At 40.4% G+C, this 17110-nt stretch overlaps 1 protein-coding gene across 1 annotated transcript; it reads right to left on the minus strand.

The window, feature by feature from the left end:
- Positions 1-3804: 3804 nt before the first annotated feature.
- Positions 3805-14122, minus strand: LOC308649555 (HLA class II histocompatibility antigen, DO beta chain). The gene is made up of 7 exons (XM_081295113.1): positions 14011-14122; positions 8867-8958; positions 7099-7368; positions 6362-6643; positions 5822-5932; positions 5560-5588; positions 3805-5388 (listed from the first exon to the last, which is right to left on the minus strand). Exons 1-7 carry the CDS (start codon positions 14103-14105, stop codon positions 5323-5325), a joined length of 945 nt encoding a protein of 314 aa, XP_081151239.1. The 5' UTR covers positions 14106-14122; the 3' UTR covers positions 3805-5322.
- Positions 14123-17110: the final 2988 nt, after the last annotated feature.

The following is a 17110-nucleotide window of genomic DNA, read 5'->3' on the forward strand; positions in this document are numbered from 1 at the left end:
TCTCAGTGGATCAATCCACTTAATAGGTTACAACTCTCATAATTGTATCATTTCACCTATGAATGTTCTTTTATTGCCTCACACAGGACCTTTTGGGGGACACCTCATATCTAAACCTTAGCAATAGGAAAACAGGCAGGTTTTATTCCAAGCCAGCTTGGAAGGAAGATGGTTGAAATATAATTGTTTCAAAATTTCCATGTCAGAAAAGCCCTGGGACAGGACAGGTTTTAAAAGTGGGAGGGTGCATAAGAAAGAAAGACAGAAATTTCACAGGTTTTACCTTCTTAGGAGTCATTGTGGCCCAAAGAAATTTTGCAGGTTTTGCCTATTTCTGAGTCCCTGAAGCCTTTTCCTCATATCAAAAGGAGCCAGGCCATCCTGAGATGAGGATCTATGCGTCACCATTGTATACTAGGTTTGTCAGTGTGGGAGGCCACCCCTGAGCTATTGGCATAGCCTCTACTCAGATATGAAGCTAAGGAAATTTTGGTCTGGCCTTGCAATCATTTTGTGGTTTTTTATGCACAGCACGTGACCTCAGTCTTCACTCAGCTACAGAGGCTGCTTAGTAGCTCTGGAGTCAGGCGTTACCCATTGAATTCAAACAGCCCTCCCTCTACCTTATTTGGCAAAAGAACATTCCATGGATATCCTTTAAAGCCCCCTTTGTATAAATAAAGGAAATGCAGGCTTGCTTGCTCTCTCTTTCCAGCGTGGAAGCTCGACCCATAAGGTTGAAGGAGAGCCGTTCTTTCCCCATGTTTTGGGTACTACTTTCTGTATTGTGTGATTTTCCACCATCTTCTTCTTAGCTTTATATTGCACCCAGTTTGTCTCATCTGTGCGGGTCACAGTTGAGATGTCAGGATGCAGACAACTCTTCTCTTTAGTTCACAGGGTGAGCTTTCATGAACTGCATGTGGAGAGCTGCACTGACATCAGTTCATTCAAGGAGCCTCATCTGTACCTGGACCTGATTCAGATGATGAGACTCTGGAGTTGACACTGGTTAGAAGAGGAAATGAGACTTTTGGAAGTCTTGAGTGGAAAGCAGTTTACTGTACACATGGAAAGAATATGAATGATTTGTGGTCAGAAGGATGACTTTGGTGGTTTTCAACTTATCACAAGTTCCTTGATACTCAAGAAGAGAACCTAGTTCCCTCCTCATGAATGTGGCTGACTTCTTCAATTCACTCCAGTGATGAGACAAAGCAGAATCGATGGTGTGCAGCCACAGACAAAAAGACACTGGGGTTTCCTGCTTGCTCTGCTCTCTCTTGGATCATTCACTCTTGGCTAAGTCATCTTCCACTGGACAGTCACCTAAAGAGAGTCCTCCATGGCCAGGAACTGAGGGCTGTAGCCACGAGCTACAGGAATGAGCTGTGGATGAGGTCCTGCCCATCAGCCTTCAAGTTCTGGTCTTGAACATTGCCCATAGGAAAGTGGCAAGATCATAAACCCTGGTAATTTCAAGCTGCTCCATTTGGAAGTGATTTTTAAAAATCACTAAGTAAGAAATGTACAGGGAACAACTGTGCAATTGAGGGATTTTTAGTTCAAAATCCCCAAGAGAAAGCTCTATTTGTATTTATTAAGTAAGTGTAAAAGGTCAAAGAGAGCCAGGTGTAGTGGAGCTCACCTGTAAGTTCAGCCTCTAAGGAGGCTGAGGCAGGAGGATTGAAGTTCAAAGCTAGTCTCAACAATTTATCCAGGTCCTAAGCAACTTAGTGAGACACTGTTTCAGAATAGAATATAAAATGGACTGGTGATGTGGTTCAGTGGTTAAGTGTCCTTGGGCTCAATCCCAGTACAAAAGAAAAAGAAGAAGAAGGGGTCAGAGAGAGAAAAAGAAATATAGTCTTTCATATTGAGCCAGACATTTGCCAGTTCTGATACTCTTACTTTTTCTAGGAGTCTGAGTTTTCCACTGGTATTGTTTGCGGTCAAAATAAAGAATTCCTTTACCATTTCATATAGTACAAATTACTATTTGTTATGATTTGGATTGAGGTGCCCCCAAAAGCTCACATGTGAGACAGATATACACTAATGGATTGACTGTGTTTTACTCAGAGACTTGAAGGCATTGCCTCCCTTTCTTCTTGTTCTATGGTTTTTGATAAGTCATCGGGCAGAAAAGGAGGTTCCAGAGAACAAGAAACAGGAAAAGTAACGGGTAGGCCCCAAATATTTGATGTTAACAGCCAGAATAAGCCTTATGAGTCACCCCTCCAATTAAAAGGCTGATAGGTTGAGTGGCAGAGATGTGCTATTGGCAAGATATGCATTTGGAGCATAAATACTGAAATGAAAGTCAATTCATGGGAAAAGATACGCCATGCCAACAGTAAGCCTAAGCAGGCTGGGTGGCCACGGTGCTATCAGGAAAACACATTTCAAAATTTGTTAGAGATAAAGAAGAACCCTTCATGAGGATAAAAGGGTCAACAGGAAGACAGCACTCAGAAATACATGAGGCAAAAACCACATAATTACAAGGAGAAATATACAACTCCAGAATTGCAACCAGAGAGTAACTTCTTGAAGAACCTACTAAATAAAGATTTCCAAACAACACAATGACCATGTTAGTAATTCACAAACTTTTTGGTATCACAATCCCTTAAAAATTGAGAAAGCTAAAAGAACTTTGGTACAGAGTGGAATACATACCAGGAAAAAAAATGAAATCCTGTCATTTTTGACAACACATAGAACTGATGATCATTATGTTAAGTGAAATAAGCCAGGCACAGAGAAACAAGTACTATGTGATCTCTACTCAAGTGTAACCTAAAAAAAGTCAAATTTCATAGGACTCAAGAGTGGTTACCAGAGGCTGCAAAGAATAAGGGGGTAGGGAGGGATGGGTAAATGTTGATCAATGGGAACTAAATTATAGAAAAGAAAAATATCACCTGGTGTTCTATTTCACAGTAGGGTGACTATAAATAATAATTGTACTATATGTTTAAAAAAAACTATCAGAAAGAATTTTAATGCTTTCACTACCAAGAAATAATAAATGTTTCAGGAAGCAGATATATTTACCCTGATTTAAACATCACATAATGTCTACATGCATTGAAACCTCACTCCATAAAATATGTACAATTTCTATAAGTTGATTAAAAATGTTTAGAAGAAGAAATGGACTTCCATTTATATGGGTTGTGTCAAGCAACACTAATATTTGTTCTGGGTGTCTTTTTAAATAGCAGAAATAAATGCATTACATGTCACACAAATAGTATATTTTTGTGGAAAATGGCTATATTTTCCAGCACAGAACAACACTGAAATATAAGAAATTGTTTTATATTTTTAAACTCTCTACTGTGAGACTTAGTAATGATAACTTGGTTACGTATTCTTCTCTGTTCAAACTGTAACAATCATTGTTTTGGTTGAAGTACATGAAGAAAATTTGGCTGTGCTCTGACATGTAGTTAAAAAGAGAAAAATTTTAATAGCTTTTCAGATATTATGGATAGTCTTCTACAACATTAAAACTCAGCAAGCAGCAGAATTTTACAGGTGAGTTACAAAATAGAATCTGAAAACTTATCAATGAACTTATCGTGTTCTGTTGTGTTAAAAATTAATTGGTCTATCTTATACTTTGAATGGATCTTTTATCCTTCCACTTTGCCACATCATGCATTGATTATTTGGAAATTATTGGTTCATGGAGTTACGCAGACCTTTAAAATGTTAACACATTTCATTAAACAATGCCTTCAAAACCATGTATGCTCAAATCACCACCAATAACATCAGGAAAATATTTAGAAGAAGAAATGTGGCAAACAAGTTTTTTATATTTTTTTATTTTCTCTTGAAAATATAATTTTTATTGTCAATGAAATTTTCCTCCAGGTAATAGGCCTATTTGCTTGATTTTGAGAAAACTTATACCAAATGCCCAAATCTAAATAACCACACTGTTTCTCAATTATTCTTTCAAGGAAAAGTGATGATCCATTAAATGGTGGGGGGGGGGGCTAATTCCACTCACAACTCAAGCATGATACAACTGCCTTTCCATCTGTATGCAACAGGAAAGCTCCCTATTTTGTCAAACTGACTTTAAAATACATACTTGAGGTTCAAAATTTAGCAAAATGAATGATTTTTATTGCTTCATCAAGACCATTCTTAAGCAAAACTGGCATTTGGTGTTTGAAAGTGCATGGCAGTGAAGAATACAAGACTTACCTATAGAGCTTGGTATGAGTCCTTCAATTGAGCTAAAGCACCAACAGTATTACCCACTATAGATTTTGCACCCACAATGCAAATAATGCAGTGAAAATAACAAATAGTATACAGTGAATAAACAAAGAAGGGATTACAAAACTAGAAAAATCACCAAGTTGCAATCCCAAATATATTAACAGAACTAGGCAATTAGTATCAATGGTTGCTAACATCATAAAACTCTTCTTATGCAAGTAGAATTACATGTCTTTTGGTGAAAGATTACACAGCCACCAATAGATTTTCCAAAATGATCAAACCAGAGTCTAATCCCACCTCTGCACCAGATGCTAATTGGTAAAAAATACAGAGGGCAAAGGGGCATGTTAAACTGCACCATGTTTATGCAGGCACCAAAATCCAGGGTGTGGGAAACACTTCAGGTCAAGTGACTGGAGCTTTTCCTGAATTAATCATAATGAAAAGATGGGATGGGGGAGAAACCTGAGATCTAGGAGACATAAAAGATAACTAAGTGTGGTGTGCAAGAATCACACTTGGGTGAATAGGCTATAAATAACTACAAGAAAGAGGGCATCATAAATGGGAAGATAGAGACTTGATTGTCCTGAGGCACATGAAAACTTTTGTAGTGGCTGGAAAAGTGCTGTTTCTTGACCTAAATGGTGACTATAGGGGTTCTGCCTTAATCCATTAAATCATATATTTTGTGTGGTTATCTATATTTCTGTTTTATTTTGCAATAATTGGGGTTTTTTAAATAGTAAATGGAAACAGCAACTGAGCATCTGTCTTCTGAAGACAGTGGAGACTGCAGTTGAAAGATAGATTTAGGAATTGTGGGGGTTAGGGCTGGGCTCTAGAAAAGCATAGTTTGGGACTGGAAAGAGTTAGGTCTTCTGGAAATTTCTGAACCATGTGTTTGGAATGGGAACTAATAAAGCACACAATGAGAGGAAGGACAGAGTTGGGGGATGCATGATCTCACAGCACAAAACTCCAAAATCCATTCAGAATTCCAAGGATCGTGGAACAAAGTCATTTCCAGAACAGTGACCTCTCCAATGTCCTTTCCTAAGCCACAGCACTACTTCAGGTTTCAGGAGAGAAGCTTTGATTAGGACCTGAGTTTGGCTTCTGTAGAATAGCTCTTGAGATCTGCGGAAACAGTGATGAAGGTCTCATGAAGCAACCCCACCCCCCATTCCAGGAACTCAGGAGACATACCACCAGCCGGGGCCACCCTCTGCCTCCTTTACCCCGTTGACTCCCTCTAGCCAATGCACTGTCTGAAGATGCCACACAGAGACAAGGAAGAAAAGGTATTACCTTATCACCAGACTGAGTCTCCACAGATCCTGAAAAGAGACAGTGAAATGATCCATTTAGGACCAAATTTGATTATTCTGAGGAATGGGGAATGGCCTGCACTATCAAAACTTGTGTCTGCTCACCCTAGGGTTGTTTCTGGCTTCAGGGGTCCTAGTGACCCTTGTGAAGTACAGTCTTCCCTGCCTCAGATCTTGTTGTAGGGAAAGTCAGAAACCAGGGAAGTCACGGGGCAGGTGGCAAGGTTTCAGAGGCTCATTACCTTTGCGAGCCCTGAGGTGGATGATGATCCCCACCAGAAGGAAGGTTAGCCCAAGTAGGAAGGCTCCAACTCCACTGAGTATCTTTTTCCAAGAATATTCATGCTGAGCTCCTGCAGAAAACAAGTTTAAAGTTAGTGAGTAGCACCCAGTAGTTGGTGCTCCTTCTTAAAATTCCAAAGTCTGTACTGGAAACCAATGCTATTTAGAGAAGAAAAATATTTAGAAGTGGCACTCTGAGGTCAAAGTCTGCAACTACAGAGTTGCCTCCCATTTTTTATTGATTCTTATATTCCATGAAGGAGAGTAGTTCCCAGAGGGGGAAGCAAATAATGAGATGATTAAAGCTCCTTATTTCTTGGAAGACACGAAGTCAATAGGTGCCCTATTTTCTCCCATCCTAAAGCAAAGACTCTGATTTTTGTGACCCTCTCAGATCAAGGGAAAGAATTGTGTTGTGACCAAGATGAATGGGGAAGTGACACCGAGCCTGTAAATGTTTGATCCTGAGTCAGGCCCAGAGAGTACAAGAAACTACTCACTCCACTCCACAGAAACGGGGCTGGGCAGACTGGGGTGCTCAACAAGGCAGCTGTAAACATCTCCAGGTGAAGGAGTCACTTCCAGCATCACCATGGTCTGAAAGGTCCAGTCTCCGTTCCTAATAAGACCAGTGGACATAACGCCAGCTCTCTCCTCCTGTCCATTCCAGAACCACCTGATCTTTATGTCCCCTGGATAGAAGCCTGTCACGGAGCAGAGCAGCAGGTTGTGCTGATGCAGGAATGGGGTCTTCTCTGGGTACACTGTCACCTCTGGTTGCACTAGGGAGGGAGAGAAAAATGAGACCAGCCAAGCCAGTGCAGGAGCTTCTTTAGGGATTATCACTACCCCAATCTCTATCCCAGATCACCCAAGTGAAAAATACAAGTGTAGAGATATTGCATCCCTCAAAGACTAAGAAATAGGTTATTTCAATGCCCCCAAAGAGTATTTAGATCTTATCAAGTCCTCTTGCAATCACCCCTTCTATTGAGAGTATGCTAGTCCTGAAAGACCCTGAGAACCTAGGAGATCTGGGACCAAGATCACAGTGACCTGAGCTGTGAGGATAATGAGTGACTCACATCTAGCTGGGGACAGAACATATTCACAGACTCTCTGACCTGTAACCCATTTATCCTGAAGCAGAAATTTACCTGTCATAAGGAAGAAGAACCGTGGCCAGGCTCTCATGGAGCAGACTCCTGAACCCCACTAGACCCACCTTTCTCCTCACCTTTTCTCCCCACAGTGAAGGGGGCCCCCAAATTGTAGTTGTGTCTACAGAGCATATCCACAGATGCTCTGCTCCTCTCCAGTATATCAGGCCGATTGTTCCACTGCTCAGCATCAGGCAGCCCCAGCTCTATCAATGCCACAAACACTCCGAGATCACTGTCAAAGCGTGCATACTCCTCCAGGTTGAAGATGAATCTGACCACAAACTGCACCTTCTCTGTCCCATTGGTGAAGTAACAGTCAGCCTTTGCCTGAATCACAAAATCTTCTAGGGGGGAAAAAAAGGAGGGAGACCATGAAACAGCCTCCCCCTCTGGGAAGTCCCATTCCTGCCACATTATGTCAGACTACACAGATCTGAGAGGAGGCTTTTGACATCAGTATGCTCAAAAGTATAGTGTTTAGGGAGAAAAGAAACAATGTGATTCAATGCACAAAGACACATTTTAAAAACTTCAAATATATGCAGAAAAATAAGACTACATATTTTTAAAAGCCTCCCTCATGTTCAAGACATACCAGACACACTAAGAATGAATATCTCTGGAGAGGAGAGAGTAATAATGGAGACAAAGGAGGAGAGGAGGGTCTTCCTACTGACCAGTGATTACAATGTGCTGTGGACTCATTGAGATTTTTTAGTTCAATCCTATGTCCTTAATAATAATAAAAGAAAATTCAAATGAGGTTAATCATGCAGGTAGGTCAGGTGAGACCTTCCTGAAGAAATGACACTTGAGACTTGAAGAAGAATTGCTGTTGATCTTGAGTTGTAAATTTACTTTTGTTTCTAAGTTCAGAGAGCCCTCCGGGAACTCCTCAGCTGAGCCATAAGGATGATTTTCCTGGGCCAACCAGGCTCATCTCTCACTCAGCAGCAGATTTCAGGTGAGGTTCCAACCTCCAATTTTTCCACATTTATATTTTTCTCTGTTACCCTTTATAGTCTAAATAAGAAAAATCATCTGAATTTTTAATCATCATTTAAAATCTGTACCGATTATTTTTAATTGTATTGTTTAATGAACAGTATAAACTCAAAGTAGCTTCTATTATCTAGAACCATGATACTTTTCCCCAGAGTCAGTTCCTCTTTTGTCTTTAATGAAACTCTGACATTTAAAGGGGATTCTGTTCTTAGCACTGTACATCCTGTTTTCTGCTCATAAATATGTGCTTTCATGGTCTAACATCACTGCATGTTTGCATAGCCTGTCTTCTTAACAAGAAAAATAACAGTGGCAAATTATCTGTACCCAGTAACCTGAGAACAAGGATAACTAATGTATTCAACTTCTCAAAACTGCTTACTACAATTGAGACCATATAATAAGATCTTAAAAAGTGACTGAAGAAATTGTTTCCAGTACCATTGGTCTATAAACACCCCTACTAGATAAAGACAGAAGTCATTATAATTGTCAGAATAATAAACTCCTGGTTTAAGAATGGCAGCTATTCTCAGACTGCCTCCAGCTTTTACAGTTGCTGTGACTGATATTGATATAATAAGAAATCTAACAAGACAAAATGTTTCCCTTCTTCCTACCCTCAAATCTTTGTCTAGGAACTGGAAGTCCTTCTCCCAGGGTACATTGTGCATGATAAAGAAGAAAAGAGCACTTCTCTGTCAATGGGAAGAACTCTGCTCTTGGATGCCAGAAGTCACTTCCACTCCGTCCAGTGACCTGCACCTATAAGGAAAGACACCCCTCCCCCATGCCAATCCTAGCACACACACCCAGAAAGACTTTCTCTGCACTTACCTGGAGAGTCTCTGCCTTGAGTCATGGAGAAATTCAGCCTGATCAGATTCACTAGCAGAGCTGTCACCCAGGGGGCCCACGCAGAACCCATTCTGAAGAGCAGGAAATGAGACAGTAAAATTATCAACCTCTCTAGAATAGAACTTGCCTCAAAACTCAGTGGGGGAAAAATCATTGAGTATAAATAACTTTTTGGCCTCCATGGGATTGGAAACTTCCTCAGACTGTTAACCAATCAAGATAGAAGAGTTTTGCATCATTAGGCACTGGGCAGAATACTTTCATAAAGTTGTGCTATACTGTTCAAAAATTGGTCGCCTGTAGAATCACTGAGAGTAGTTTAGGTAAGTGAGAAATGGGCTAAGATAAGAAGAAATACATATTCTCCATAGCATGGAGTACAAGGCATAAAGAACGAGGTAGATTGCTTCTTATATTGCTTCTTATACTTACTTAGCACTGTCCCTTGACTGTTCTGAAAACTTCCTATGGAATAGTTGGCATTGACAACAGAGAGTGTGTAAATAAAGAAAAAGTGGCTAGCATTCTGAGGTATATGTCCTAAGAGGAGTTAGTGAAGGGGTTATCAGAGAAGAAATAGAATAGATAACAGCCTGGAGAGTATGAATACCAGTAAGCTAAGAAAGAGCCACAAAAAGAAAGAAAGGAATATGGAGAGAGGATTCTCAAAAGAATAAAATATTGCAAAATTGTTTCTTAAGGATAGAATACAAGAAAGCAATGGGGAGTTCCAGTCAGCAGGATGGCAGAATAAGACTCTCTAGTACATCGTGGCTGACAAAAACATCAATTAGAACAACCACCCATGGAAGAAAATACTTTCAAAAGAGCTAAGGAAACCAGGTTAAATATATATATATATATATATATATATATATATATATATATCAACTGGATGTAGCACAGAATTAAGAAAAGATGCATTGAATCAGTTTTACATTACAGCTCATCATGAAAAGAGATACCTACATGGAGGAAGGAGAGTGGGGTAAGCATCCAGTACCAGGTTGCCCCCAGCACTAGGCATGCTCCCAAGACCCAGACTCCTGGTCAGCCTGGTGAACTCAGTCTCTGTTGCTCCCTTGCTCTGGACCACCTCCAGCACTGGGATAGCTCTGAAGGTCAAGGAATTTAGGCCTGACCCTACAGATAAAGGATTCATGATTATCTAATGCCAGGCCAACCCCTGTGTCCCCAAACTCCAGGCCAGTACCTGTGGACTAAGCCAACAAGATTGACCCTTATGCCAGAGAGGCTAATGTAGTCACAAGACTCTAGGCCAGCCTGGTGGATTCAGGCTCTGGATGCCCCAGCATGAGGCTGGACTCTGTGGCCCCAATATTCAAGGTCCCAGCACCAGGCCAATCCCTGCAGGATCAGTCAACAGGCCAGTAAACATAGGCACAGCCTCCAGTCCAGACCCTGTGGATACAGTTTCCGGGACCACCCAGTGCCAAGTCAGCCCTTCAGGTTCACCCCAGCATCAGGTTGGCATTCCTGGCCTCAAGCAACAGGTAGGCACCCATAAAAAATGGCTCCAGGCCTATCCAATGCCAAGCTTTCCCCATGGCCCACCCACTCAACCCTTCCCTGTAGATCTAAGAACCACATCATGTTTCAGCACAGGATTCTGTGTATCTAAGCCCAAGCTGGTTCCCAAGGCCCCAAGACCTATGTCAGCCCTCATTGAGCTAGCATCTAGACCTGTGCGCCTCGCCTCCAGGGCAGCACCAGCAAATACAGGATCCGAGTCAGTCCCCAGGGCCCCAAGTTCCAGGCCAGAACCTACAATCCTAGGCTCCAGGCTCCATGCCTGCCATAGTACCAAGCCAGCCCTGGGGGTCCACACCAGTCTGTCGGGAGCTGCCCTGGATGCGGAAAACTTTAAGTCTTGATGCACAATTATTGCATTCAGTCTGGCACAGTAGTGCCAGGTTGCAATAACTTGGGTATTACCCCAGCTCAGATAACAAGGCGTGGCTCCAGGAGTAGGCGTCACCCACTGGGGTTGAGTTACACTCACCTGTTCCTTGGTAATCCTACCCCTTTGCCATTTGGGGGATAAATGTTCCATGGAAACTCCCCTTGTGTGTCCCCTATATAAGAATAAAGAATTCTAGTGGCTCTCTCTCTTTCAACAGACCCTTAAGGTTGGAGAACTGTCACTTAAGTTATTGGAATAGTCAGATTTTGTGAACCCAGCATGAGGTTGCCAGCTAGGACAGATGGCGATACCAGTCCCTGTGGTGGTACCAGGCTCCAGAGGACCTAAGGTCCAGACTTGGTTTAGCAAATCCCAATAGACCTTGGTGACAGGCCATACTCCATAGACTAAGGATCCAAGACCACCCTTGAAGATCTAAACTCTAGGTTAGTCCATGAACCTAGGACCCAGACCCACCACCTCAGACTTAGGCTCCAAACCCAGTCCAATGCCAGACGGCTCATGTAGACTCAGGCTTCAAGCAGGGTCCATTGAACTCAGGTTCCAACCTCATCCTGGGGTACTTAGGTTCCAGGGTCATTCTTGCAGACTCAATCAATCAGCTTGTCCACACTACTGGGTCCATTCTTTCACCCAACCCAATGAACCCTGGTGCCAGGCTCTCCCACCTGCTGACTAGTTGCAGACCAGCCTGCCCAAAGGCTTATTCAAATAAGCAGGCATCAGTGTAAGGCAACCGAAACAAAAATGAGAAAATGAAGAGACACATACCATCAAATACTATTGTTGAATCCCCCAAATGGAGCTATATGAACTAAGAATAAGAATTCTTTTAAAAGAGTTCAAACTTCCAGAAAAATAAATGAAAAATAATTCAATGAAATTGGGGAAACAAATAACTAAAATGAGAAATTTGATGAAGACATTGAAATTATTTTCAAAAGTCAAATCCTGGAGCTGAAAATACAATAAATGAAATGAGAAGCACAATCCAGCAAATTAATCAAGCAGAAGAAAGAATCTGTGAACTTGAAAACAGTTTATTTGAAAAAAATATAAAGGAGGAAAAAAATAATGAAAATTAATTATGAAATGTTGTGGGATTTATGGAACAACATCAAAAAAAATACATAAGCATAAAATTTTAACAAGAAGATAAGATAAAAGAGTAGGAAGTTTATTTAAATAGATTATAGAATAAAAATTTCCAAACCTTAGGAAATATAAAAATATCAAAGTATAGAAAGTTCAAAGGTCTCCAGAGTCTATTTAAACAAGATACACCAAGGAGTATTATAATCAAATTGTCAAAACTCAAAGACAAAGAGGATCCTGAAAGCATCCAGAGAAAAGAAGCAAATAGCATGTATAAGGGAATTTATATACACATGGTAGATTTATCAGCAGAAACCGTACAGGCCAGGAGAAAATGAGATATTATATTTGAATGCTAAAGAAAAAAAAACCTGCCAACTAAGAAAACTTTACCCTGCAAAACTGACCTTCAGAAAGAAAGGAGAGGGCTGGGGTTGTGACTTAGTGGTAGAGTGCTTGCCTAGCATGTGTGAGGCACTGATTCTCAGCACCATATGTAAATAAATAAATGAAAAAAAAGTCCATCAATAACTACAAATATACTTTTTAAAAAAATAAATGAAAGAGAGATGAAGACTTGCCCAGAAAAACAAAAGTTGAGAGAGTTCATCCCCACAGGAGCCAATTTGCAAGTAATGCTAAAGGAAGTTCTTCAAGCTGAAAGAAAAGATAATTAGTAACACAAAAACATAGGAAAGTTTTACAATCATTAGTAAAAAAAGATGTAAACAATGACTCAAGAATTTTTAAATGTGGGAAAGAAAGAGTAAAAATGTAGAGTGTTGGGGGCTTATAGGTATTTTTAGCAAACAAAGCTAAGTTGCTTAAAATAGCCTGTTATAACTATGTGATGTTTCTTGTCAGACTGGTGGTAACCACGAAACAAAAATCTATCTTAGGTGCACAAAAGGTAAAAAGTAAGGAATCAGTTGGGTGTGGGCATGCACACACCTGCAATCCCAGCTACTCAAGAGACTGAGGCAGGAGGATGGCAAGTTTGTGGCCAGTGCAGACTCTTAGCAAGACCGGTCTCAAAACAAGATAAAGAAGGGCTGGTGTTGTAGCTCAGTGTTAGAGCTTTTGCCTAACATGTGCAAGATCCTAGATTCAATCTCTGGTACTAAAAAAAAAAAAAAAAAAAAAAAAAAAAAAGTTGGTTTTTGGGGTTTTTTTTTTTTTGGTTTTTTGATTTTTTGTTTTTGGGGTTTTTTTTACTGAGGAATCAATGCACATCATAAGGAAAAATCACTTGATTGCAAAGGAATGCATCAACAGACAAAGAAAAAACCAAGGATCTACAAGACAACCAGAAGACAATTTTTTTAAATTGCAGTATAAGTCCTTACATTCATGCACTGACAAATGCTCCCTTTTCTCTGGACCTCCACTGCAGAAGGGTGAAGTGTTGGACCCTCTCTGCTGGGGCACAATTGAAAGCAACACTAAAACCAGAACTTAATCTTGGCATTCAATAAACCACATATATTTAAAATGTAAAAAAGAAAATCTTAAATTAATCATAGTGTTTGGTGAAAGATATTTTTTAACAAAAGGGTTGTTACATTTTGATGTGTTTCCTAACATTAGGGATGGGGCAAAGGATCAGGGAAATCTATCACTGAGCTATGTATATACATAGCTCAGTGGTTACAGCTTAAAGATTAATGGTTAATTTTCCTGATCATGTCAAAACGTCAACATATTCTGCATAGGTGCATTTGTGGAAATATTTTTCTCCTTTCCAAGTATTCTTCAGAAGTCCTATTATAGTTAACAAATAAATGTTGAAGAAATGTAAAAAAATGCAAATATAGATAAGATTAAATTATCCAATCAAACGATATAGAAGACTAAGTGCATTTTTAAGTGAAATTAAACCATATGATTCCTACAGGAGACTCAAACCTTACGAACATACATAGGCTACAAGTAAAGAGGTGCAAAAAGATATTGCATGCAAATGGCACCCAAAGAGAGCAGGAATGACTTATATCTGATAATGTCGCATTCCACGACTAAACACTCAGGGTCACTCCGGGTGAACTGGGCTGCACAAAATAATCACACAGAGACAGAGAACTACTTTTTTCTTTGGGTCCTGTGATGGTTTCTCTGATTTAGAGGCTGGAGGGGTAGAGAGAGAAAGAGAGGGAGAGGAGCACCAGCACAGCCTTGCATTGAAGTGGTGAAATCAAACATAAATCAGTCTAACCAACTGAGTCATCACTGAGGGCAGCTGCTAGAGCACCACCCAAACCTACAACAGTTTCTTCCGGAGTGAGGAAACCACCTTTACTTAAATGGCAGTTGTTTGTTACTGTAGGGATGGAGAAATTGCTTTCTCTACCTATCTGAAGTTCTCTAGAGGCAGCCCTGTGAATTGGACTAACAAAAGACAGATTCAAGAGAAAAGAGCACAAGTTTATTTAATATAAGTCTTACGTGACATTAAGCCTGAGTGTATTTATAGTAAGTTTGATGAAGTACAGAAAGTCATGGGAATTGTGATGGAACAAAAGTATGAACTTAGCAAACTGGGAAAAGCTAAGCTAGTCTTGCTTGTTTGGGTTCCTCTCACTCCCCCTCCATCTTACCTGAGGGTCTAGAACCTGACTCAGAGGAGGTGGGCAAGATCAAAAAGCCCTTCTTGTACCCACCATTTCTCAGATTTCTTCAGCTTAAAATATCAAATTGCAAAGGAGTCATAGTACATGGGATGTGACATGGTGTTATCAGAAGCAATAAAAAGCATGAGGGTAGAAGAGGCATAAGCCTGAACCTGCCCCTTCTTGCTTACAATGGCAAAAGAATTCCAATAACGTGACCACTCATCAACAGGAGGAGACAGGCTAAATGAAACATGATACTTTCATAAAATTGAATCCACATGACCATAAAATTTTAATTTACAATAGTATATTTAGAGAACTATTGTGAAAATATGAAGAAATATTGATTTCACCACTGCTTACATATACATTAAATTTCTCTAAGATGATAAACATAACTCTTAGAGCTGGATTGCCTAAAAACTGTGGGGAATGATGGGCATGAAGCAGTCCTCTGTATATTTTTATGTCTTTTCAATTTGAAATCCCATTAATATATTGCCTATTAAATAAACAAATAAGTTGTGTCTTTCAAAAAGAGAACAGTAGGAGTATAAGCAGACCCAGAGAATAAAGACAACTTCTTTGAAGTAGTTTTGTTGCAAAGTTGGTAAAAGCCTACCTTGTCCTTCTTGTGTGACCCAGGGAAGTTAGTTAAGGTTTTTAAAACTCCAATTTCTCATGCTTAGAATTAAGATAGTAATACCTGCTGCATAGGATTTCCTTGATGATAAAGTAAAGATGTATATGCCAGGCACCCATCATAGCCATAGCACACCATAAGCACCCAGTGAATGGTTATTATTAGTATAAGTATGATAATTCATAAGATTCCATGAAACTCTAGATTCAAAACCCTTTCCGAGGACCACTAGATGGCACCAGGCTCAAGTGGGTGGTCCTTCAGCTCACTACACCATGACCCAAGGAAAAGCTGTTCCCTATCCCCTCCTTCTTTCCCCTCAAATGCTGACAACTCTATATTTCCTCTTCTTTATTTACAACTGCAGTGTGGCCTCCCAGAGACTATCCCACTGGGCAGGGGCTATAAGGACTTGAAGCTAAATGCTTTTCCACAGAGTGCAGAGCAGCAGTGGGTTTTTGTTCTGGGGCCCAAAGAAATCCATGAAGTTTTCTTAAGGGTTCCCTCTCCACTCATATTTTCCTTTAGGAAGAGTAAGACTGGGGGCTGGGGTTGTGGCTCAGTGGCAGAGCACTTGCCTTGCACATGTGAGTCACTGGGTTTGATCTTCAGCACCACATAAAAATAAACAAACAAAATAAAGATATTGTGTCCATCTATAACTAAATTTTTTTTTAAAAAGGGAATTTAAGGTGAGTAACAACAAGGGGAACTTATGGGACAAGGAAATCACATAGTTCTAAGAGTAGGAGAAAGAATGAAGGGAACTCTGGACAAACTAGAATTACTAATATCTGTGATTACCAGGCAGATCACACATGAAGGAATTTGTCTGTCTACACTGAATACTTTGACTACCAGGGAACATTTTCTGGATCCCTGACAGGCTTACCTGGGTGTTTCCTCTGAGATGAGAAATTGGTGTAGGGGGAGGGGAGATCTTAAGATCTTTAATTCTATTGCATCTTCCTGCACTGCCCATTGGGATGCCTAAGTTTTTCTCCCTGTTCTATTGAACAGGATAGGACAGATAGATCATAAAATAGGCAAGCAGTTAAGGAAATATGTCCCCACCCAGAAAAGCATCTCTAAATAAACATCTCTAAATAATATTCCATGAAATTAACCTGTAGAAACATTCCCAACATTCCAGTCAACTCCTTTGTCCTGGGGCAGAAGGAAAAGGGAGGTGGGACAGATCTGAGTGAAGGCTACAGACTTAAGGGCTAACCAATCAGAATACTGTATGCCTAACCAATAACAGCACTTTTCCAATACCTGATTAGCATAAATATTGGTCAATGCCCCTGCCCAGTAGCTATATAAGCCCCTAGACAGCAACCTGCTATCGGATCCCCTCTCACCCAGCAAGAGCTCTGCTTCTTTTTTTTCCCTCAAATAAATCCTTCTCCTTTCACTTTTACCTTCCATTGATATCCATAGATTTCATTCTTTGAATTCATGAGACATGGACCCAGAAAGAAATCACTAGGTGGCAACTGGAGTCGCTGCACCACTACAACAGCAGAGGCTGAAAATCCAGTTTCACTGTCACTGATTAACTGCCTGATTTCAGGCCAGTTTCTCTATAAAAAATCTGGGAGGTGGGTGGGAATGGAGCTCCTGGGTAGCAGCAGGATGACACAAAGTCTGATCTGTACAAGAGCTCTCCATTCTCACCCTACCTGCTCCCAGCAGCTGCCAGGCAGAAGAAATTCCAAACAGCAGTTCTGGCAAGTTCCTGGCCCAAACTGGAAAGTACCTGCTGTTTCCGGGAATGTGAAAGTTTCTATTTCCTAGAATAGAGAAAGTTCCAAAATAAGTCCCTCCCAGCAGCCAGTGATGTGTGCAGTGTGGATTCTTGGTGGTTGGTACTTGTAGGGAAGACTAGGGTTTATTCATTTATCCAACAGATGTATTATTTATTGTCT

The sequence above is a fragment of the Spermophilus citellus genome (assembly GCF_964194105.1).
Source record: "Spermophilus citellus genome assembly, chromosome: 5".
In the NCBI taxonomy this organism is placed as follows: Eukaryota; Metazoa; Chordata; class Mammalia; order Rodentia; family Sciuridae; genus Spermophilus; species Spermophilus citellus.